Raw genomic sequence first — 26,555 nt, 5'->3', positions numbered from 1 at the left:
TGCAGGTTCCAGCCCCGCTCGGGGAGGAAGTAAAGAAACAGATCCACTCTAACATCGTAAGGTTGATTTTCAAGGCACTTTATATATATATATATATATATATATATATATACACAAGTCTAAATTGAAAACAACGTTCAAACCTATGATTGCGTTGGATAAAAACTGCAATTTTTATACGTGTGCATGTAAACCAAATTTCTTGGTAGAGGGGTCTAAATACAGCACAAACAACATTTTCCAAAAGTCCAAAAAAGTGAAAAGTATATTTTAACAAAACGCATTTGACTAACAGCTCGAACAAACCATGCTGACTGCCATTGCATGGCGATTGCCAAATAAATTGATCACCAGATTTAACATGGTTCTTAACTATTAATATAATACTAAACAAAAAACAATAAACTTGCGGAGAAGATGGTATAACGCAAACATGAGGTGCAAAAACTTATACACCATATCCGGATTTCGACAAATAATGTCTCTTCAGTGATGTTAGGGATCGAAACGGTATTTGGAAGGCCACATAATTTACCTCAATTTAGAATAGACTCTTGAATTTTAAAGAGTTGAAATAGGATGAACGGATCATATAAACCCGAAGGAAAATATAATACAAGCCCAAACGACAAAATATAAACAAGTCTTAATTGAAAATAACGTTCAAACCTATGATTGCGTTGGATAAAAAACGCAATTTTTATACGTGTGCATGTAAAACAAATTTCTTGGTAGAGGGGTCTAAATACAGCACAAACAACATTTTCCAAAAGACCAAAAAAGTGAAAAGTATATTTTAACAAAACGCATTTGACTAACAGGTCGAACAACGGATGTTCTTAAACCCTGCTGACTGCCATTGGCGGTTGCCAAATATATTAATCACCAGATTTAACATGGATCTTAACTATTAATTAAATACCAAACAGAAAACAATAAACTTGCGGAAAAGATGGTATACCGCAAACATGTGCAAACATTTGTACACCATATCCGGATTTCGACCATTAATGTCTCTTCAGTGATGTTAGTAATCGAAACGGTATTTGGAAGGCCATATAATTTACCTCAATTTAGAATAGACTTTTGAATTTTGAAGAGTCGAAATAGGATGAACGGATCATATAAACCCGAAGGAAAATATAATACAAGCCCAAACGAAAAAATATAAACAAGTCTAAATTGAAAACAACGTTCAAACTTATGATTGCGTTGGATAAAAACCGCAATTTTTATACGTGTGCATGCAAAACAAATTTCTTGGTAGAGGGGTCTAAATACAGCACAAACAACATTTTCCAAAAGACCAAAAAAGTGAAAAGGTATATTTTAACAAAACGCATTTGACTAACAGGTCGAACAACTGATGTTCTTAAACCCTACTGACTGCCATTGGCGATTGCCAAATAAACGCATCACCAGATGTAAAAAATGGATCTTAACTATTAAATTAATACCAAACAGAAAACAATAAACTTGCGGAAAAGATGGTATACCGCAAACATGTGCAAAAATTTGTACACCATATCCCATATATATTGGGATTTGCTATATACACGGCTCATAATCACACATGAACGTCTTCTTTATACGGGGATAGACACTATTAAATTCAATCATTGACCAAAAACATATATCTACAAGTAGTTTCCGGTTATTGTTAGAAAACCAGGATGAATTCAAACAGAAAGATTTTGAAAGCAGAGAAAACTGTGCACCTTATAATCAGCACCACTTTATCTGATGATAATCACTACAAACCAGTAAAAGTCTGAAATGGCCTATATCTGTACTCGACTGTACTGATTTTTACTCGACCAGTCTGAATTGGTCTGAATTTTACTCGACATTACTCGACCCCAGTCTTAACCATACTCGACCGTACTGATTTGTACTTGACCCTTATCTTTGCCAGTGAAAATAGTCTGAACTATTACTCAACCAGTCTGAAACAGTCTTAACCCATTCACGACCTGTACTTGACCATTTTTTTTCAGTCTAAACCGTACTCGACCAAAGGTCTGAACAATACTCGACCAGTCTGAACCATACATGACCAAAAAACCTATACTTTTTTTTAATTTTAGCTGTTAAAATTAATTTCTTTTTTTCTGACATGACAACAGCCACAATAAAATAAAGATATATATAAAATCATATTTTTACATCCTTACATGATTCTCAGATTTATCAAATAGAGATAGTTAGATTAAATTATCTTACATAATAATTTAGTTATATTAATTTTAAAGTTTTAGAGTTTTGTTAAAAAAAAGATTTTCTTCTAACTAAAAACCACACCTTTACTGAGGGTAATAAAACCTTATAAAGGTGCTTCTTGTTTAGCATGTGTTTTTTTTTTTTTTTTAAACTTAATTTTCCTAAATTCCTAAAGAAAAACTATATAGGTTTCATGGTTACATACAATAGTTATATAATTATCTTTTTAATGAGGTAACAACAGCCAAAAAATCACTGAAATTGTTTAACCTTATATTAGAAATATATCTATTCTTATTATAATTTGGGATATATTATATATCAAAAAGGGATAAAAAAAATAAAGAAATAGATAAAATTTTTCTTTTGATTAGTGGTAAAGTATAAAGAAATACCTCCTGCTTGGGGCAAACTCATTAAAAAGATCACACCTGGCCAGAGAGTATTAATTGCTAATTAACATTCATTAAAAATTGTAACACCCTGTAAAACTTAAATCACAAGGCCTTTTGAATTCACTAGATAAGTAATACACGAGTTTAAGAAAAAAAGGGCTTTTTTTTTACCTGTAAAACACACATGTACTAGGTAATTAAACCTTATTAAAGTGCTTCTTGTATGCCATGTCTTTAATTTTGACAAAAGTTATTTAAATATAATTGAAATAAATTTTTTCTGCAACTTTGGAACACATTTCCTTTTTTAAATGGTTATCAAGGATTGCTATGGAAGTTCTATTATCATGATTATATTAAATTCTTGGTTTTACAAAACAAAGGTGATTTTTAAAATTTATTAAATGCTTTATATACTATTTTAAATATATTTTAATAAAAAAAATGTTCACTGCATTATTAACTAAACTCAACTGACACCATAAATCTATACAAGGCTTAAGTAAATGGTGAAAATTGTCCAGTAACCATAAAATATATCTGAAACATTCAAAAAAAATTTGAATAACATTGAAAATATAAGTAACAATTCAGTTTTGAGATTATTTGATCAGCTTGTTTTATTTTTATTTTAAAGGTGATATATATATGTAAGTGTTGATAAATATGGTGTTGAATTTATATTATGTTTATTGTGAAATTTTGGTTTCAATGCCATATTGAATACATTTTAAATTTCAAATTGTTGTTCAAATTTCTAGCCAGGGGAAATAGCTTTTAAAAACAGTTCCTATATTGATGAAATACAATAGATAGATACAAAAAATTAGGTCTAGGTTGGTTAAGACTTAGTCTAGTATGGTTCAGACTAGGTCGAGTATGGTTCAGACTAGGTCGAGTATGGTTCAGACTAGGTCGAGCATGGTTCAGACTAGGTCGAGCATGGTTCAGACGAAAATAAAATGGTTAAGTACTGGTCGAGTAAAGGTCGAGTACAAGTTCAGACTGTTAACTATGGTTCAGACTACAGTCGAGTATTATCAAGTAAATTTCAGACCAATTCAGACTGGTCGAGTAAAAATCAGTACAGTCGAGTACAAATATAGGCCATTTCAGACTTTTACTGGTTTGTAGTGAATGTGAATACTAAAAATCGCGGGTGAGATCTAGTATAATACTAAATTCGTGAACTGAAAATTTACACACATTTAAATCCACCATTTTAACATGCAAATTCCAAAGACAAGTGACCACCAGGTTGCTCGTACATTTGGAGACTGATAGTCCAAAAACAGCTATACCGATCCAAAACCATTAAAAATCTTTAATATAAAAATAATGAGATGTGGTATGATTGTCAATGAGACAACTATCCACCACAAAACAATTTACGGAAGATAAATATGACAGATATGAATCATCGCCAAGCACTGAACTACAGGATCCGGACTCGGGCCAGGCAAATAAAGAATGTGGCGGGGTTAATGCCAATTTTTCATTTAGAAAGATACGGTTTATGAAATAGTCAGTATTACGTACATTCACGACATAAACACTTAAGGGCATACGATACAGTTTTGATCCCAAGGTGATTTTGTTACGAAAATTTGCATACAAGCTATTTTTTACCTAATCAATTCAAATAAATTATGTAATTAAAAATATACCTTCATGTGCTAAATTTAGACATGAATGGGGTCAACATTTTGGACATTTACCTAAAATTTCGGATTCTTGGACATTTCCATCCTTCAAAAGATAAATACATGCGGATTTTTGAAAACAGAATTGGAATATAAAAAGTAGGATCTTGATTTGTGTAACAATTCTTTGTAAATAATTCATTTTTATTAAATTTTCTTGATTCTAGAAAAAAAACGGCATTTTTGGCTGTATATTTATGTAAATTAAAAAACAAATGCATCGGTGATTTCTTCATAAAAATTGGAACAAATAATCTTCATACAGTGTCAAGTCGAATGTCAATTATAAAAAGAGGGGTTCATTTACAAGCTAATGATTAAAATCACTCAAAAAATGCATCTTTTCCCCATATGTCACAGTTTAACATTTTACGTTAGCAGCATCATTATCTCCACAGTAACTGTATCGCATGCCCTTAAAAGCATGAAAACTCAAAAGCCGAAATAGAACATCTTGCTATCCAAGGTCGGCTTTGTCGGAGGAAATTTAAACCTTAGTTTCAAAACAATTACAAAAATTGAGGAGCTAGAAATCAACACTCCACATATATCAAATATCAAACATGCTAATAACAAAACATTGTGCTAATATCGAGGCCGATCGTCAGCGGAACTAGACCAAGTGATGGGGGAAATCCCGTATCGTGAATATTTATTTTAACACAACACGAACTTCTCAAAAGCAAACAATATAACTCGAATCCAAATGTTTATAATTGAAAGAAAGTTCTTAGATACTTAGTACTTAAATCTACCTCAAAGGGATATCATTAATGTTAGTCTTATGCTATCTTATATTGCATATGTTGCGTATTGCACTAGAAATGATTTTATGTTTTTTTGGGGGTTTTTTTATTGGGGGAGTCTTAAAAATATGTATCTTTCATATGCTTTTCCCGAAAGCATTTTGACATATAGGAGTAAGATCAAAGTCTGGTTAACTCGGAGTCTGAATAATATGTCGGGTTGGGAGGCATGTCTTCATGCGACCTGTTACCTTGTGAACTAGCACGTTAAAATTCGATTCAAAAAGTCGATCTGGTTAAAAAGCAGTTTTCAAATCATTTCACATGTTCACATCTTGATATGCATGTTATATTTGCCACTAGACGTAAAACATCAATCCCCCGAACCATCATTTCTACGACATCTATTTTCACACATGTTTTTTGTTATGTTTAGTGCTGCTCATGTTTAAGTTCTTTTAGCTGTTATGTGTTTTGTTCTACTTCGATATATCTTTCTGCATTCCTAGCCTCCTTGGAATTTTGTTTTATTTTTATATAATGCATCAAGGTGACAGAAACTTCGGGGAAGCAACATCGGCGCGACATACTGGTAACTCTTTTCTCCCGTTTCTATTAACGACACAGTAACGAACATTTAAAGATAGTGAAACAAAACGCATTTATGCATACAATTTATCGATTATTTTGTGTATTCTTCGTTTCCTCAATGTTAAAAAACAAATGTTACCTTGCATAAATATAATAATATACCTACCGGAGTTGAACATATTTTTTATATCTGAAATCGAGCAAGTATTAGGCACACATATCCCGACTCTAATTTCCATTCCTTTTGCTTTCGGTAACTGAAATAATATCATTTGAAGTAAAGAAATATCATGCAATGTTTTTTTTTCATAATAAAAACTTAGAAGAAAAGTCAGTTTCATAACCAGAAGAAATTCCCCTCCCCCTTTATGCTGTGAATCTTTTAAAATCATGTGATCTGTTCATCCTGTGAATCTTGTAAAAACATGTGATCTGTTTATGCTGTGAATCTGTAAAAACATGTGATCTATCATTGATATGTCATCCTATTTATTGCTTAAAACGAAATGTTGTTATAAACTGCATGTTTGAAGGTACAATGTATTATTATAGTTGAAATGAAATTCAGATGTCAACTATACAATATATTGCTTTCATTTCTTCCATGATAATTATATTTCCATAAACATCAGATTTAGGAAACAGTAATTAACTCGTTGCGTTTGGTAGGTTGTTGCTTCTTTAACACAATCCCCGTTTCCATTCTGAATTTATACGTTGAAAAGAGATAAAGACAGATTTGAATCCCCCCACAATAGGTAAAGTATTCTGTCATTACTGGAAATTAATAGGAAATCGAAATGATGATAATATGCAGAGTCTTGATATATGATAAAATACCCTGCATAATATAAAAGTCCTTGCTTAATAACTATAAAGTCAGCCGGAGTCACCATGTATCCAAAATAAATAATTTCACTACGTATGATAAAGTTCATCATTCTGTAATTTGTTGAAAGGTTGAAAAAAATTGAAATCCGGTGAATTTGAATAAATTTTATATATGTTCAAAAACTAAGAATAACACAAAAAATGTAACAACGAAGAATGCAATACACTTTTTTTAAAGAAAAAAAAAATAGTTCAAGCTGGAAAACTGCGAGATTAAATAGCTGGACAAACCATGTATCCTGCATGCTTAAATTACCCCAGAAATGACCAGAGTTCAACATTCTGTCATTTGTTGAAATTTTAAAGGAAATCGAAATCCTGATAATAATATTCACACCATAAGTATATCTACTTACATCTTGCTAAATATAGAAGATTAAAAAAAACTGAATATATACACAGGTCATACCATGCAACCTATATGGGACAGACGGATAGACGGACAGATGTAAGAAAAATCTGTTTACAGCAATTAAATCTCGTTGTTGTCTTTAACATCAACAACGTTTGCCACGTGTTTTTGGGATGCCAAAATGAACTGTCATTCTCAATATCATCTTTACGTATTATAAAAAGCTCCATAACTTTGGAAAATGTAAGAATGATAATAAAAGTGTTTTTACGGTATTCTAAAGATAAAAATAATTACGCACAGGATTGGAAATAGAAGCAACATAAAACTTGGCAAGACAGTATTCTCCGTGGAATTCATCAGCTGTTATACCAATGCATTCGTCATAATCACCTATCCAGGCAAATTTTCCGCTAAGTAAACCTAGGGGACTTTCCCAAAGCATCCAACACTGAAAATAAAAAAATGTATCAAGTAAACATGCAGGAGGCTTTCCCAAAGCATCCGACACTGAAAATAAAAACTGTACCAAGTAAACATGAAGGAGGCTTTCCCAAAGCATCCAACACTGAAAATAAAAACTGTACCAAGTAAACATGAAGGAGGCTTTCCCAAAGCATCCAACACTGAAAATAAAAACTGTACCAAATAAACATGCCGGAGGTATCCCAAAGCATCCGACACTGAAAATGAAAACTGTACCAAGAAAACATTAAGGAGGATTTCCCAAAGCATCCGACACTGAAAATAAAAACTGTACCAAGTAAACCTGCAGGAGGCTTTCCCAAAGCATCCAACACTGAAAATGAAAAATGTATCAAGTAAACCTGCAGAAGGCTTTCTTAAAGCATCCGACACTGAAAAAGAAAACTGTACATAGTATATTCATATCAAGTATATATACAGCAGTTAACCTCTCTTGCTAAACGTTACAGACATTTCAACTCTGTGAACAGGTACATTTTCATATCACCTGTAAAGTCATATATCACTTGTACGAGCAAAAAGGAAAAGTCTGTATGCAAGTAAATTACATATTTTAAAAAAAAAATAAAAAAAAAAAACATATGAAGAGTGATTATTTGATACATTTGGAATAATACATGCCCTTGATATAAAAAATAACTTAATTTTTTCTATTCATTTTAATGTATGAGAGTTGGACTGTGTTTAGAGAATAAAGAAAATGGGTAAAACAAACAAATATATCAAAACATTTCCTATCCTTAATAAATGTACAAATTGAAATAACAATAAATCTATAGATCTATTTTAAATACATATACATTTCTAAAAGATATAAACACAATAAAGCCCAAAATTTAGCACAAATTCAAAAATTACAATATATAATATTAACTTTCCCTTTACTGGACTTAATGCGGCTAACAATCGAATGTTGACTTGCATTAAGCAACACGAAGGAAGTCACTAGTGGAGTAAGAACTGCATATCCACAGTAGTACTTGAGTTCACACCCTTTTTTACGGGGTTCGTGTCGGTCAAGATCTAGTTTTCTGTAAAGTATTTTGTGAACTTTTAATCCACTAGAACACACCCGCGACATCACGGGTCTGTGACTCAATTAAAGTATCTACTTATGTATGAGCCTTATCTTTAGTCTGGATTTTTTAAAGTCATGTTGACTATAAGAAGCACGGTTTTCTATGCTATCTAAATCTTTCTGTTTGAACTAGTCGACCTGGAACTTATTATTTTTTTTGTAATATCAAATATTTGGAAAACAAAAGGGCATGGATTGGTGTAATTTGTAATCAACAACATTGTCCTATATCAGTTATATATAAAGTTGAATTCTTTGATTCGCTGTTTTTACGTCATGCCGGCTAACAAATTGGAAACTGTACCTACGCCTTATTTTAAGTCTATATTTTAATTTTAGTATTCGTATGGTTATCTTCTAAAGTCAAACTGATTAAAATACTATATTCGGAAACAATATGGCAATGATTGAATTTAGCTTAAGATCAAAATATAAAACAAATGTATAATGAAGAAGTTTAGGTGTGATTATGATCCGTGTATATAGCAAATCCAAAATACACCGTTTGGTGGTGCGCCTGACAGATGCGGAACGTACAGATTAGGTAATAGGTAACAGGTGACATATACTATTGGTATCGGTATCGGATTCGACCCGGAACTTGTTAATTATTGGTAATATTAATTATGTGGAAAACAAAAGGGCCTGGAATGGTGTAATTTTCAATCAACACCATTGTCCTATATTAGTTATATATAAAGTAGAATTCTTTGATTCGTCGTTTTTACCCTATTCCGGCTAACAAATTGGACCACGTTATTTTAGTATTATAGATTTATTTTTGTCATCTATTTCCCCCCGAAGTGAGTCTTCGAAATGAGTCTCTCTTAACAATCCAGATTTTTTAAAAGTTATTTCGATAATAAAAAAACAATTTTCACATTTGACAAGAGATAGTTTGTATAACTTGTAAAATGTCCTAATTGCTTTTCCTTGTCTTGTATCGACTTATAAGTATTGTAAATTTGGACTGGAAAAGTATGGATACATGCATAGTCTTAGATGCATGATTTGTTTTTATTCTATTTGTATCCATCTTATGAGATAAGCCTCTTCCAACTGATTTTTATAGTTTGTTCTTCTGTTGTACTGTTACACCACTATTCCAGGTTAGGGGGAGGATTGGGCGCCCGCTAACAGGTTTAACCCCGCCACATTCTGTATGTATGTACCTGTCCCAAGTCAGGAGCCTGTAATTCAGTGGTTGTCGTTTGTTGTTGTGTTACATATTTGTTTCTCGTTCATTATTTTGTACATACAGTAGGCTGTTAGTTTTCTCGTTTGTCATTTTGGGGCCTTTTATAGCTGACTTTCCGGTATGGGCTTTGCTCATTGTTGAAGGCTGTATGGTGACCTATAGTTGTTAATTTCTGTGTCATTTGGTCTCTTGTGAAGAGTTGTCTCAATGACAATCATACTACATTTTCTTTTTTATATGAATGTTCTCAAAAAGGGGATAACAAAAATACAATACAAATGTTTATTTACAGTCTAATTATGAAGACATTTATCATGCGGACGTCATAACTTTGAAAATCTTGTCTTATTTATTTTTATCTTTTGAATAAATATATTTCCCTATATCAAGCCGAACATTAAAACTTCTAAAACAAATCGTTTTCTTGGACAAAAAATGGGACTTTAATATCGGACTACTCGGACAAACGTTCAACAGTCTATATATTCTAGGTGATGCATGTATAAAATGTTTCTCACTTCAACACGGAGCCTTGGCTCACACCGAACAACAACCAATAAAGGGACCCAAAATGGCTAGTATAAACAATTGAAACAGGAAAACCAACGGTAAAATCTGTATAAAAAACGAGAAACACTTAGGAACCACATCAACAAACGAAAACCACTGAAGAACAGGTTCCTGACTTAGGATAGGTGCAAACAAATGCAGCCGGTTTAAACGTTTTAACAGGCGCAAACCTTCATCCTAACCTGAACCAGTAGTATAACATTACAACATAGAAAGTCACACTATAAAATATCAATTGAAATGGCTTAACTCGATAAAAAAAATATATTTAACAAAACAAGTAAACATATACTGAACGAATGAATTTGATCTATGACACAATATCAATACAATATGTAAAACAATGTCAAAAAGACGACTGTAACCTAGGCGTTAAATAAAATAACGTAAACACGTCAGGTAACTTTAAATATAATAATTTCATTGTTGGGAGTACGGAAAATATTTTTTACAAAATAAATTTGCTGTTCATAGTACGAGAACAGAAGTGAAAATTGATCGTAATACTAAACATTTATTATAGGCAATACATATAAAAATAGTGAGACTAGATATAACACTGAATTAATAAACATTTGATATCAAAAATACATTACAAATTGTATCAACAGGTCAAATGAACACGAAAGTACGATTTGAGAGTACTCGCAGTTACTGAAAGCTAGTTGAAAGCCAAAAACAATTAATAATAAAAAAAATCATGCATCAGATCAACACACATCCCAGGGATTTAGTGCTTTAACGCCATGGACAGTCAAAGAAGACATGACTTGTGCAATGCCAAAATAAAGTTATCGACAGGCAGAAGGACATTTAGGATTTAACCTTATAATAAATATGTATAATGTTATTTATCGATAAAACAATCTCTATATAGAAAATAAACGTGGCTGTGTATTTATACATCCCAAAAGACCATTCGAAAAGAATACAAATTAAGTTATGTTTTTATTTGTTGATGACAAATTCGATATTTGTGCCATTGTAAACAATATTCAAAGATCTTATAACAACATTAATAAGATAACCTTTACTAATAAGTTTATTTAGTGGTTCGATGAGTTTGTTATCCATTCGTTTGATGTGTTTGAGCTTTTGATTTTGCCATTTGATTTGGGACTTTCCTTTTTGAAATTTCCTCGGTGTTCAGTATTTTTGTGATTTTACTTTTTACACGGATCACGTTGTGATTTCCGCGCTTTAAGTACAATATTACCGTAAAATTTAGGATGCGAATTACCGTTTTTAATAAGTTTTCTACAGGTACAGCCAAATTTACGAATGAAATCTTTGTATCTATGGAAGAATTTAGTTTAAGTAATTTATGGTATCGAAATCCGTGACTTAATAATTTACCAGTGATGCATTGATTACGTTCGTTAAAATCTATGACATCACTACACACACGGGCATAACGAACGAGTTGGGATATATAAACACAGTATGATGGAGCCAAAGGAACATCACCGTCTAAAAAAGGAAAATTAACAATAGGGAATAAAAAATCGTCTCTTTTGTCCTAAAATTTAGTATGGAGTTTCCCTTTAAAGATTGAAATGTTTAAATCTAGAAAAGGACAACTACTGCTATTTATGTTAGATATATTTAAAGTAAGTTCCTTTGGATAAATTTTGGTAGTATATGTAGAGAATTCTAGATTATTTAACGAAAAAATATCCACAATATAACGGTAGGTATTGTTGAATGTGTCAACCAAATGTAACAATGAAGTGTCTTTACTGAGTTTGGTCATAAATTATGATTCATAGCAATACAGGAATAAATCTGCTATTAAATGGGCGCAATTAGTGCCCATAGGAATAACTTCTACCTGTCGATACAATTTATCACCGAAACGTACATATATGTTGTCCAGGAGAATATTTAAAGCTTCAATCATATCTTCACATTTTCAGTAAGTGTATCTAGCATACTTACCTTTTTCGATACAGAAAACGGCTTTAAAAGAGTTACAGCAAATAAATTTGCAATGAAATTTTTAAAAAGACCATTTGATTAAATATGCACACTTTTTCTTTATAAGATTGTGTGGAAGTGTAGTGTAGAGAGTAGAAAATCATAACTGTTAACAGAATTAAAAGGACCCTCAAAAGCACGTATTTTATCTAAAACCTCTAAAGAATTTTTAACAATCCAAAAATAATTAATACCATTATTTTATTAAAAAAGTTAATAACAACTTCTATGATAGTAGTAAGGGAGGTAGTTAGAAGCACTGACAGATAATTAGTAGAACACTTACTAGATGCAGTGATGAAACGAAATTTAAATGGTTGCTTGTGTAATGTATGTAACCAGGACATAGTTGGGACTTTCATATGTTCGGAAAAGGCTTATAGCTGGGTAGTGGCAGTGATATGCTTGTTTATAATTTGACTCTCTGTGGAGCGTACGGACCTAAATGTAGAAGAAATGATAATTTCGTTTTGGAGAATTTGCGTGTAGTATATGCGTCACACCACCACTACATTATTGGCTGCTTTGTCTGCCGGTACAAACACAAATCGATTTCAGAGTACTTGCCTGTTATTAAATTCAGAATTGTGTCTAATATCAACAGTATTCATAATTTTATTCAAATAACTGTCTAGATATTTTTGATCAGATTTTTCACGTTTTCCTGTAATAAAACACGTTTCAAAGTTATGGATCATATAACATGTTTCACATTTAAGTTGTGGATCATATAAAATGTTTCACATTTAAGGTATGGATCATATAACATGTTTCACATTTAAGGTATGGATCATATAACATGTTTTACATTTAAGTTATGAGTGATATACGTTATTTCACCAGACAAAAATCTCAATCGTACGCAAACATAACTCAAAAATAAATTAATGGTCTAGCATAACATGACTTAAGACTAAACAAATGGTATATTTCGCCGGGATGAATTACTTCTATTGTCCATTGCACTGGCATTCTACATGTACTTACTTTGCATAGCCCATTGTTTTCCTCCAAATAAACCTCCAAGAATACTTTGGGTATGGTTCAAGCAGAGTGCATTCACTTTAGGTAAGGGTGGGGTTGTACTGGTTATTACTGGAGAATAAGAAGCAGTCACTGTTACGGGTAGAACTGTTGTTACCATTGACTCTGTGGTTACGGAAACAGTTGGTGTTTCCTTTACACGTGTGGTATCACTTTGTTCAGGAGTTGCATACACCGTTGTAGGCAAAGAATCAATATATGTGTTCTGGTTTAAAGTCGAAGTGACATTAAAACCATTAACATTAGTGGTATTTCCAATTATAACACTATCAGATAGTTCTGAGAACTTGTCCAACTCATCTGAAAATGTCTGAAGATTGTCTAATATGTTCCGTACATTCAGTGCTTTATTCAGTGCATTAATATCTTAAGTGAAGTAAAGCCGTCTGGTTTACATGCCGTGAATATCCTTTCAATGTTTGATAACTGTTTTGTATTATATTATGATAATTATCCTCTAAAGCAACTGAACATTTGAGTAGTAGTAATAGGAAACAGTAAACATTCATCTGTGCAATTGAGTTGTACAGCTCTATGAAATCAACGGGGACTTTTTTCAATCAACTCCAAGATAATATACCCTGCTACCCGAGATTTTTGCAATATATTGGTAGAAAAACACGTCCCATATTTTCACTGGACTAGGTCAATACCAAACTTGTCATCGCCTTTGTTATCAAAGATATAATCCAGTGTACTTTGAATCTTATGTTATATCCAACGTAATCCTTTTTAGATATGTGATGCAATACCATTTTATGTTCGAGCTTTGTTTATGTTTAAAGTTTAAAAAACATACTCTTTCCAAATATCGAAGCAAAATCTAAAATATTATCATTTATGAAGTATTATTTTGAAAACTTCAAATAAATGCTTTTGTAATGAAATATTACAACAACAAAAAAAAAACACCAAAAATTGCAATGATTGAACATGCATGCATATTTACACTGTCTATAAAGATTGGCTTAACGTTAAGTGGCAGATATGTCAGGCATATTCTGGAGGCATAAGAGAAATGTGGGTTGTAAGTCGAAAACGACACACAAATATACACACTCATAATATATAAGTATAGTTACAATATCAATTTAGTAATAAACTGATAAGTGGACTTTACTTAAAAAGGACAACAACTGGAAGAAATTTGAATTTAAGTAAAAAAAAATGTTGCGAATGCATTTAACAGAGGCTTTCATCAAAGGTCATCGTCCTGAACATGCATGCAATATTTGCCTCTGGACGTTGAGCAACATATAATCAATCAATCATAAAAGATCTGCCATTAACATAAAATTCCGTTAAAAGACGAAAAACATTGCATATAATTGAGGACAACCACGGACAAGGTTCATGGCTTAGGACATGGACATGTGGCGGGTCGGACTAGATTTTTGTAGCATCTCTTCTATATCTCACCAGTCGTTGTGAAATATCAAAACGGACATAAACATTTCGTTGGTATTTGTTTCGTTGGGTTGCTATCTGTTTGACTTTTATTCATAAACATCTCCTTTTATTCATATGTAAGAACGTACAATAACAATTAGTTTAGAAAAATCACCTTACTATATAATATCGGTATAAAAGACATCGAAGCACTTGTACATGTAACATTCTACTGAGCTGATGATTAGCCACGGGTATTAGCTGTCCACCAGCAGCGGTATCGACCAATTGTAAGAATAAGAAAATAACACATTTTATATTGGTGCGTCTGAAGCTAGTAAACGTTTAAATGTGGTATACCACGAACTTGTACCGCAGTACAAATACAGGTTTTCAAATATGGTTTACCTACATTTATTAAAGATTGTTGTCTGAGTAAATAAACAATTATGATACACCGGAGATTACAACTGACCTCAGCACAGGATATCATCACTGTCATAAGTGAATAACATGATTAACACAAAGAAAAAATACACACTGACAATAGCATTAAAATATACCATTGAAATTTTTTTTTAATCTTGGTTGTACTTCTTTACCTGTTACCAGGGTAATATTGATTGGTCCGTTACCCCAAAATGCGAGCACGAATTCATGTACGCAATGGTCTATCACTCAGCCAACAGTCAATTACAGCCAATATGTTATACTCATTCAATCATACCGTAATGGTTGTCTGGTTTATTAACCTTTAGCTATGTAAAATACTTTTAATGGGGTTTATTTTGAACACGATGTATACATATAAAATATATTCCAATATGGATGTTGATAAGAACAACAATCCATCTCATTGACATATTTAGTTATTAAATGTATTATTGAAAAAATAAAAGGAGAGCGACTGTTATACAAATTTGAAGGAATCTAAATATTTAGAATTCAAATGTTTAGTACAAAACACCAAGTGTGTAAATAAAACTGTTAACTCAGCAAATGAAATGAAAACTAATAAATGCACTTATCATTTGGCATTGCTTGATATAAAAACTAAGTCGCTTAATTAAAAAAAAAAATAAGTGTAAAAAATCTCTCACGGGTGATGTACTATACAGTAATGGTAATATTACAATATAGAGCTAACAAGTATTCGTAATAACTATCCAGCAAAATGTTTATTACAGATTTGTGGTCGCTATGTATAAAAGTATGTATTACAGTACTGTGGTCGCTATGTAAAAAGGCATGCATTACAGTATTGTGGCCAATAAGTAAAAAGGCATGCATTACAGTACTGTTGTCGATATGTAAGATGACATGTATTACAGTACTGTGGCCAATATGTAAGAAGGCATGGAGTATAGTACTGTGGCCGATATGTAAGAAGGCATGCATTACAGGACTGTCGTCGATATGTAAGATGACATGTATTACAGTACTTTGCTGATATGTAGGAAGGCATGCATTACAGTACTGTGGCCGATATGTATGATGGCATGTATTACAGTACTGTGTACTGTGCCGATATGTAAGAAGGCATGCATTATAGTACTGCGATCAATATGTATGATGGCATGTATTGCAGTACTACGGCCAATTTGTATGATGGCACGTATAACAGTACTGTGGCCGATATGTAAGGAGACATCTTAAGACATCGGAAATCTTTTGTGATCCGTGTAAACTCATCGAACCTTTAAACAAACTTATTAGTAAGGGTTATCGTACCAATGTTGTAATTAGATCTCTGAATATAGTTTACATTGGCACTAATATCGATTTTGTCATTAGCAAATTAAAACATAACTACATTTGTATTTTCTTTTCAAATGGGATGTATAGAGACACACACACGTTCATTTTTATCTATCAAGAAGTCACTCCTAACTATCCTACTACCTGTCGATACATTTATTTTTGGCATTGCACAAATCATGTCTTCTTTGACTGTTCATGGCGTTAAAATACTAAATCCCTGGGATGTATTTTGGTTGATTTTAGTCTCTGATGCATGATTTTTTATTATTAATTGTTTTGGCTTTTAACTAGCTGTCAGTAACTGCGAGTACTCTCAAATCGTACTTTCTTTTTAATTTGACCTGTTGATACTATTTGTAATGCTTTTTTTGTTATTTAATGTTAACATGGATCTTGTCTATACACCAGCTTTGATTATTTGGTATTTAATTACTACAAATTTCCACTTCTTCGTACTATATGAACATCAAAATTATTTCATTTTTCCTTAGATGCTGTTCTTGGACCTGTACAGGAAGTTTTATCTAGCACTAATTGTATATTTTTATTGTTGATATTCACCCCATATGTACCAAGTGTTAGATTAGTTTTATTGATATTAAAGACATTTCTTGGTATTCCTAAACGGAAGATTTTATACACACAGAAGAAGAAGTATACTTATCAACAAAATTATTTTCATTTACCTGTGTATAATATGACGCAGGTTTCTTCAAAAGTGATGATATTCTATAAATTGTTTGAAATTTCACAGTGATATCATACTTTAACTTTGTTTAAACCTGTTTATTTACTTTTGACTTTAATTATTTATCCCTTATATTTTTTTATTAACTGTGTATTTGCATTCAGGTGTCTCAGGTCAAATTTATTCGTTCATTGTGTGTTAATTTACGTTTTTTGATTGAGTTAAGCCTTCCAATTGATATTTTATAGTGTGTTTTTCTATGTTGTGATGTTATACTATTGTTTCAGAAAAGGGAGAAGGTTTGGTACCATTAAAACGTTTAATCCCGCTGCAAATGTTTGCACCTGTCCTAAGTCAGGAATCTGATTACAGTAGTTGTCGTCTGTTTATGTAGTTCATACGTGTTTCTGGTTTCTCGTTTTTATATAGATTAATATCCCTAATAGTGCTAAAAATGAGGCCAATCCAGCTAAATATTTGTTACTATCAAGGTTACTGAAAATGAAGGTACTCGAATATCACCAAAGGTCTTGCACAAATGTTTTAGTTTAGTTATAAATTTTATAATAGAATTCCCACACTAGTAATATACGCATGTTTACCGACATTTTCTTCCATCCAAACGTTATTGTATGCTATCAGATGATTATTTTTTGTAAAAATTAAAAACTTAATAAGACATGTAGTAGGATGGGACGGAGCAAGAAAGAACTTCACAGACAACTTACAATTGAGAAACAGGAACAACCTCCTCCTAAAACCGGAGGTGATCTATGGTGTTCCGAATTGATAAGCAGTTCCTGCTCCACTAGTCGAACACAAATAAAAAAAGATAAAGAAAGAAAATTAGGAAAAATTATCAACAATCAAAACCAACTCTAGCGACGATGCGAATCAGATTAGAGTACTAAAAATTCGAAAGAATCGGTAGAGTATTAAAATCTAAGTTCATCTCCTCATGCAACAGTATAACAAAACATTTCATGTGCTTATACTTTGAATGTATAATTCTCTGTACCTTCCAATAATGTAGCAATAGGTATTCGCCATATGTAGCCATATTACAGTGTCTGTATGGGGTTTACATAAGAATAGGGGGGATAAAGAAATAAGAAAAATGACTTTACAATTAAATAGTGAATAATGGGGGGCTAAAATGGAGAGAAATGGCATAGAATTAAAGAATTCAGAATTGAAAAACCCCTTCCAATCCAGACTCCCTTGAAAAGTAAAATTGATAAAATATATAACATATACTGACACTAATTCATATACATTTTATTAATAAGGTATTTTCATATTCATTTTCAAAGTTCTTATTTCTTCTTGTCTTTCCTAAACACCACTTTTTCCAATCCCATCATTGGTGATTCAAACACCAGTGAGGCCACAAATGCAACTGCATAAGCCATCCCAAGATGTGCAAAAAATTCGTATATCTAAGAAATAAAAGAAAACAAAAATAAATGAATTTATCAAATATATTAACATATAAATAACCTTAAAGATGCATCGTTCTTAGTTTTTGCGTTGTCCGTGAACTCAAATACCATAATTATGCGTTTGTGCACTGTAACAACTGCATAAGAGTTTGTGATATATCAATGGATTTTAAAACATTTGAGATATATATGCTACAACAGGGATAAAGATATCATAAGATTGTCAAAACTTTGTCTTAGTTTTAAAAACATATATAGGGTTTTATTGTGGAAGTATGATTCCATTTTTAAGAATTTAATCAAATGTGGTATTTCGCACCAAGCTCTAAACGGTTGTAACACCCATATGTAAACAATTGTCCTTCTATAATTGTTATGTTTGACTGAATAGATTAATAAAGGTTGTAAATGTACTGACGTTGTTCAATAAATGTGCTTCGTATTGTTGGGATTAACTTCTAAATGTGACCATATAGTTTGAATCCGTGAAGACTAAAACAATCATACATGTTTCAAATATGCATTGGTTTTATGAGCAAATTCTGGCCATTGCACAAGATAATGTCTACCTGTACTTTTTTGTTACTGTATGATATATACTCCGACGAACAGCCAGTAATTTTAAAGTGCAGGACGGCATGATTTCGTTTAGGCAGGGTAAGGTCTTTGAGCTTGATGTCAGAAGCTGAAATCATTCTTTGATACAGTATTATGTGTCACTAATTTGCTTGGTTCTGTGTTTTACTGCCTATAATACCTTTATAGAGTTAGGTGTTTGTTCGGCTTGTTTGGATTGCACGTTCTCGTATGTACCTTTAGTAATCCCCGCCATATGTTCATGTGCAAATACTGGTCCAAAATAATGAAACTCGCCAGCAGTTGTATATATCATTATTATAATAACTTTGACCTTTTGATTGAGTTGCTGGCGTGACTTTGATAATATCAATTTATTGAGGACTTTCATATAGTTATAATTGTATAGACACGTGTATATTGTTGAAGACCGCATATGTTGAACTCCTTCTTGTCTCTTAATTTTATGTCATTTTGGTTTCACTTAACTCTTTAACATACTCCCCGCATCTTTTTAATTCATACTAATGACGGCATATCTTGAAAAGTGCTTTGAACATATAACGATAGTGTTGACTTTTAACGAAACTGATGATTCAACAACATAACTGATACTGTTCAAATTGAATATCTTGTTTGAAACTATCAGCCTTACCACTTCATGATCATCCCAAAACAAAAACTGTTTTCGTGATTGGTAGTAAAAGTACATAACAAGTGGATGTATCAGGTAGGCACAGTATGTTAGTCTAGACAAAGGTACAAATCCTCTCCAGGACAAAATTGTATTTACGAAACCTGGAATAAAGACATGCATTGATAAATTGTGTCTTACATTCTTAAGAAAGATTCTGAAAAATATGATTTAACAAAATATATTGTACAATGTGAAGTGTTTGGCTAAACATATCAATATCTTAAAGATTAAGTGTACTGTAACATTTTTGTGTCGTGTTTTGTTTCCTTTGTTTAAATTGTTTGAAGCTAAACTGTTCTGATTTTTGGACAAAGATTTCTTTCGTACCATCTTATGACCTTTACTATCGACCAGATATTAACTTCTACTCTTATCGACTCTTACATCCACCATGTTGTTTGTGTACATTAAGGAACAACTACGTTTCTTCAGATTAATTTGAACAGCTATCCGAAATGTTTCTTCTCAAAATGCGAGACCCTCATGGGTTGAACTTGAACACCCCTGTAATAGCATTCAGATAACGTCTGTGGTTCATCATTATTTGGGGACATCAATACCTTTCTCATCCCTTCATGAAATTTTACGAACATAGACAGTAGCTTCTTTAAAATAAAAAAAATAGTATCAGAAGCAGAATTTTCCAAATTCTTTATTTTTTTTATTTTTTCCGATTTTACTGATAAATGGACTTATTTTTCTGCAGTTAATGTGTACATACAAGGGTTTAAAGTTTTAACGCATTGATAAATTATTAAAACCTTCGTGGTACTTTACGAAACTTCGAAAGAAGCTTCTTGGTGAACAAAATTTGAGGAATTATCCAGAGCAACATTTTGAAAATATTGAAGTTTTTTTTCCACATGTTTCCGTATTTTATCGATCTTGCTCACACTGCCAGAGTATCCACGCCTGTTGTAATAAATGTTATTTTGATCTTTTGATAGTTTCAGGTGATATGAATTATTTCGTTCTTTTCCGATTGATTTGTTTAGCGACAGACTATTAGAACATCTATTTGTGTTTTATTTAAGGTCTTGAATAATCCCTTGACAATTGCAACTGCTCTAAATTATTACATGTACTGTTTTTAATCAGTGACACACTTATGGTGTTTACATATACTAAGAAACTTACCTCCATTTCCAGTAGCACATGCAAATATCACCCAACAGACAGCAGCACCCCAGACTGTTTTGTGTAAGACATTGTACAGTGCGGCAACACCTGTAGATAACTGATCACCATTTATATCGTCATATACACCATAGAGTACAGCTAAAGCTGACGCAGCAAACACCGCCCATATAGTTATATTTACAAACTGAAACAAAGAATGCAGTATATATAAGTAAAGAGCAGTCATGTGCAGCTTTATTTGATGATTAATAAAACTGCGCATGGCCTATTTCTGTAGGTTTTATGAAATAACATTGAATGGCACCAATTTTACTGCATTAGATGCCCAATTCGACAAGTAAAATATATTCAGTGATTGTTCAAAACGTTGACGGGTCGATGTGTAATCATAGAGTTAAATGAAACATATACTTATCTTTAGAGGAAAACTTCAGAAGTTTAATCACAATGTAGTCCCTTTATTACAATAAAAACTATAATCTCTTAACAATTTGAAACAGAAAAAAGACCAAGGAATCTGTCAAGGTTTATAAATATGCAAATATGTTTTCTGTTGATTTAAAAAGGCCATTGACTACATTGTTTAATACTTTACCTGAGGGAGTTAGATTGGTCCTTAATTTTGCATTCTTTCTTTTTATCCCTGTTTTTATTAACACTAATAGCAATCTTGATGTCCCGAGCATCACTGAAGAGACATTAATTGTCGAATAACATTTGCGGTACCAATTATTGTCAAAATGCACATCTGGTGCATTAAAACTAGTACCGTTAATGTTATTTAAAACAAACGATATTTGTTGAAATGATTTTAAAACAGGAATATCCTCCATGTAAATGTAAATAGAAAGCTTATAACTAGACAGCAAGTTTCTTCGGGTTAACTTGTGAAATGGTCTTGTTAATGCGTTGTGAACTTAAAAACATGAAGTAAACGTGACTTTACTGCATAAACTCGCAACGAATATTTGGTTTTATTTCAGTATAAATTGGTTGTTCTTTGTACACAATTACACACATATGTAAAATTCAAAGTAGACATTGCACAAACTAAATCCCATTCTAATGTGGAGTTTATGTTATGTTAGGCTTCGCCTTTCCCAGTCTGTACCCACAAAAACTGGGCGACAGTAATTTACCGATATTCAAGTATCGTAAATCGATTAGTAAGAGACAAATCAAGGCAACAAACAAAATCGAAAAGGAGCGAGACCAATCTGTACACGGACTAACCTATATTATTAGCACACATCATAAGCATTTGTTTTGTGACATGATATCATCACCAGGATTGTAATATTTCCATATAAGCATATTGTGTTAATCCGTTTTTCATTCCAAAAAATATATGCTACCATGGAAAAAGTATTACTGTTGTGGTGTAATTGAAATTTTAATTGCCTCTATCCTGAAACTGTCTTACCTTATTTATTTTACATTTGCATTTCGTTGTGTAAAGAATGTAGCCTGTGTACATTCCAACCAGGTATGGTCCAATTCGACAGTACGGCATTTGATAATAAGCATCAAAATAGTCACCTCCACTGAAAAAGTATACATTAAGTTGATAAAATTAGATTGCTTATATTATCACGACAGGTATTTAGACAAATATATCAAGGAAGCTTATAAACTAAGAGTTCCAATTGGTGAAGCTGAAATCATTCCTTCAAAATTTGTATGGGCGTCATCACGAGTTGGTTGACCATTATAAGTTATATGGTTCGCTACTGACCCCCTACGGATCCATAGAGGGTTAGTAAAATCCATCCTCTATGGATTTTATTCACCCTCTATGGTCCGTAGGGGGTCAGAAGTGAACTGTATAACGAATTTATCGCAAGCGGGACTTTTTCTGCAGGTTTTTGTAGAAAAATAAACCATACCTGGTTGGAGTGTACACCTGAGATCCCCACGCCCCTGTTTTTTTCTATGTTGTGTTTTGTATACTGTTGTTTGTCTTATGGTGGTTTTTGGTTTTTTGTAATGGCATTATCAGTTCGATTTTGACTTATGAGTTTAATTATTCCTTTGGTATATATCGCCTCTCTTTTGCAGCGTTCTTGAGATAAAATAACGATTCGGGAATAGTAATGCAGCATTGACATGGTACACTAGTAAATGAATTTTAGTCTGTATCGGCCATTTTGATCTAAACATTATCTGAAAAATTTTGAACTTGAAATGTCTCGATAAGGGTTTAATATTTTTTCAGATATTTCTTCTTGTTAATTCAGAACTGTTTCAACATTTGGTTTGCAGTCAGTCCATTTCTGTTCTTTCGGTTTTCGAATAATCCATTATGTGGTCGAAACAGTCCTAAATTAACTGCAGTGGATAAGTTTCAAAATTAAATGAAAGACTGAAATGACAAAATAATTTATTGTTCAATTTTTTTCAAGAGCTGTTCAGATCAAAATTGCAAATTAAGTTCAAAATTGGTGTACTGGTGTTGCTACTTTATGAGTTTGAATGTCCCTCTGGTACCTTTCGTCCCTCTTTTTGGGGCGTCTTGGCTGGTATTAATACCACTTATGAGGATGCATGGACTGCGAAAAGTTCTTTGACTAAATTATAATATTTGAACTGTAGATATGTAGACCATGGATGACCAATGCATTCAAAGTAGACGTTAAAAGACTTACAAAAGTCATCTTTACATGAAGGAGTTTCAGCCTTAGATATTTTGTAGGGGAAAATATCTTTTTAAGTTTGTTTTGGAAACGTAAAAATTGTCAGTTATACGCTTCTGTGAGACACAATGAGCGACAAAAAATATTATCAAAAAGGCTTTCTGCTACAAAATGGTTGATTAAATCTGAATGTGATCTGAAAATCCTGTATATCAAAATGTTTTTTCTAAGATGTCAGGAAATTGTGTAAATATTTCCTTGCTGTAGATTCAGAGTGTACAATTATTTCCTGAACATAAATTATGTGTTCAACTATACCGCTTGCATAAAATTGAGAATGGAAATGGGGAATATGTCAAAGAGACAGTCACCCGACCAAAGAGCAGACAACAACGCTTGCAGTCTATTCAGTAGTTCTATTCGGTTATTTCTTGGGGATAATTCAATGCAGATACTTTGGTTGCTCAAATAAACGGAATGTTTTTCCGTTTATAAAATATAAATTGAAAAAGGTCATAAGTTCCTTTATCACAAGTGAAAAAAAAATCTAAATATTCACCTAGATAGATTTACACGAAGGTCCTTCTGCACAGATATAACTGCTGTTGATATGGCTGTTCCTACCCATAATACGAGAGTAACAATAGTCCCAGCTATTTTAGAACTGAAAATAAAGGATGAATTTGCAAACATTTTTAACGACTAGTTTTACTAAATATGTGTCAAGATATAGCTTTATATTAAGTTAATTGATATAATGATGATATCTAGAAGTTATATGGGATATTCCTAATGTTTATTAACTTTAGCATCCTCATTTTTCTGCTGTTGTCATGTTTATAATATTTGTGGGCAAAGTAAACGCTATGTAGAAAGTGAGATCACTTTTGTTTGAATTTCAGGTTATACGAACTATATATGTTTTAATTGAAAAAAAAAGAAGTAATTTGTAGGTTTGTAATTTTCAGTTGATTACCACTCATCTTTATGTTAAGAATGAGTTATTAGAACATAGTTAAACAAGCAACAACCATGCAATCATACTAGTACTTCTGTTTTGTTGTAGTTATTTTCATATTGTTTGTCGGTAACAATCACCGATTGTCTGATGTATTTTTGGTTTTAAATGATATAATTGTGTTCTAGTATTTGCAATTCATATCGAATTAGTATTGTCAAATGTCCAAAGAGCGAAACTATTTCAGAACTACGTTGTATTTACGTAATGGGTTATTTCTTTTGTTTTCGATCTTAAAAGCTATGTTTTCCAACAGAGTTATGAGGAAGAACGAATGAAATGGACACTTCATATGTTTAACGGCCACCACCACGAATTTGCTGACCAATACAATGTTTAGGTGTCTTAACTCACTAGCCACATAGTTTCGCGGTCTTAGATATTTAGATACCACCATAGTCGTCTAATCTGTAATTTTACCGATTGTGTTCTATTTCCGATTGTGAAATTTTGACTGAGAGTGGATTTACATGGCAGGCGATGCATACATATCAGGAGTCGCTTATCCTGTCGACGGACCCGATCTCGCTCCTTTTGGAGTTCATGCCATTCCCTCAGTTTTTGTTTGTTACCTTGATTTGTCTCTTCGTTATCGATTTACTAGCTTTGAACATCGGTAAACTACTGTCGCCTTAATTTATTATCTATTTTTAAGATTTGAGGACTTTTTTTTGGAGAGGTGTACAACTGTTATGTGGTTGGTCAACTTATTGAAAACTCATGGTCACATGCTTAATACTCGTAAATATTTGATTGCGTCATTGGACTGTTGATGCTATGTTTTAGAAATGAAATGGAGATTCGGGATCCACGGGTGGTGTCTGTTTTGCAGCTTCAATTAGTTCCTATAAACATGTGGTATACCAATAAACCCTATAAGCCCACCAAAGATTAGAGACAAACATGATACCAATTACAGTGGTTAGTACTCGATAAAAAAAAACCACCCCATGTACAAATGCACGGCAGGAACAATACAGGTATTAACAAAAGCGAGGAAAGTTGCGTATGATTGAAAACCATTAAAGAAGTTTAAAAATAAGGAAAATTAGATGTGATATCAAATAATATGTACTTACTGATAAAGAGCAAGCAGAATAGGTGGACTTATAACATAAAACTGCATATCATTTGCCAAGTACCAAGCATGGGCAAAACACTGAAATGTTGAATACAATACAATTTTTTGTCTTAACTGCATTTGTATTTAAACACTCTTATTATGAGTTATTTAAAATTTTTATAATAATATATATTTCAATATTGAATATATATATCATAAAATGTGGTATGCTATTTTAATATTCCTGTTGTTATGTGTACAAAAGTATTCGTATTCAAAAGACTAGCAAAATTAAGTATCAACATTTTATGGCAGTTTTATTCACTGATGCATAAATAAAGTTTTATCAATTTTATCTGTAATAATATATACGTATATATCTATCAACAAACTTGGAATTTTGATTTCAGTATATTTCAACTAGGCCTTTTGAAGGTAAGGTGTAAGATAATATAGGTATTAATGAAGGATACGTTTCGACAACAACAATATTTTAATATTCTTGACAAATTGACAAAATATATCCCTCTTTAACATATTTAAGTTTTAAAGATGATGTACGTGATGTTCTGGCCTGTCTATATGAGGGTAAGCTGAATAAATGGTAACAAATCGACTTGATATATAAGTTCCTTCAGTGGCATTTTATTACAATCTTAAAAGATCAGTGAATGAAATTGTGTTAACAAATTGATTATGCTTTTCGTTGTTTTAGACGATATATATTCTAGATTGACAAAAAATTATGATATCTCCTTGGGGATTTGGTCCATAATATCAGATGACGACTTGCATTTTTAGATATGTTCTACTTTTTTCATCATGTTATCAGTTAGACTGAAGGGATAAGACCACAAACGTTGTCTTTACTTTTTTTTTTCCATTTTAATCTTTGTG

General features: G+C 32.1%; 1 protein-coding gene across 11 annotated transcripts in view; it reads right to left on the bottom strand.

Annotated features, from left to right (window-relative positions):
• The window catches only part of LOC127730293 (O-acyltransferase like protein-like), an 82,907-nt gene that overhangs the window by 10,729 nt on the left and 45,623 nt on the right, over positions 1–26,555 (bottom strand). For 3 of the 11 annotated variants that reach the window (XM_052238612.1, XM_052238613.1, XM_052238614.1), the window contains exons 10-15: positions 25,675–25,754; positions 24,137–24,241; positions 22,368–22,488; positions 20,942–21,128; positions 19,763–19,905; positions 18,347–18,528 (exon numbers count right to left, since the gene is read on the bottom strand). The exons of 2 other annotated variants lie outside the window; for them this stretch is intronic. In XM_052238612.1, the coding sequence (XP_052094572.1) occupies positions 18,406–18,528; positions 19,763–19,905; positions 20,942–21,128; positions 22,368–22,488; positions 24,137–24,241; positions 25,675–25,754 (759 nt within the window). In that variant the 3' untranslated portion in view covers positions 18,347–18,405. Of the gene's footprint in view, positions 1–18,346; positions 18,529–19,762; positions 19,906–20,941; positions 21,129–22,367; positions 22,489–24,136; positions 24,242–25,674; positions 25,755–26,555 lie in introns of those variants that run through there. 6 more of the 11 variants (XM_052238611.1, XM_052238608.1, XM_052238610.1 and 3 more) reach the window with 6 other exon arrangements.

Source organism: Mytilus californianus, unplaced genomic scaffold, assembly GCF_021869535.1.
Source record: "Mytilus californianus isolate M0D057914Y unplaced genomic scaffold, xbMytCali1.0.p SCAF_2, whole genome shotgun sequence".
Taxonomy (NCBI): domain Eukaryota; kingdom Metazoa; phylum Mollusca; class Bivalvia; order Mytilida; family Mytilidae; genus Mytilus; species Mytilus californianus.
This window is presented reverse-complemented; position numbering and strand designations above follow the sequence as displayed.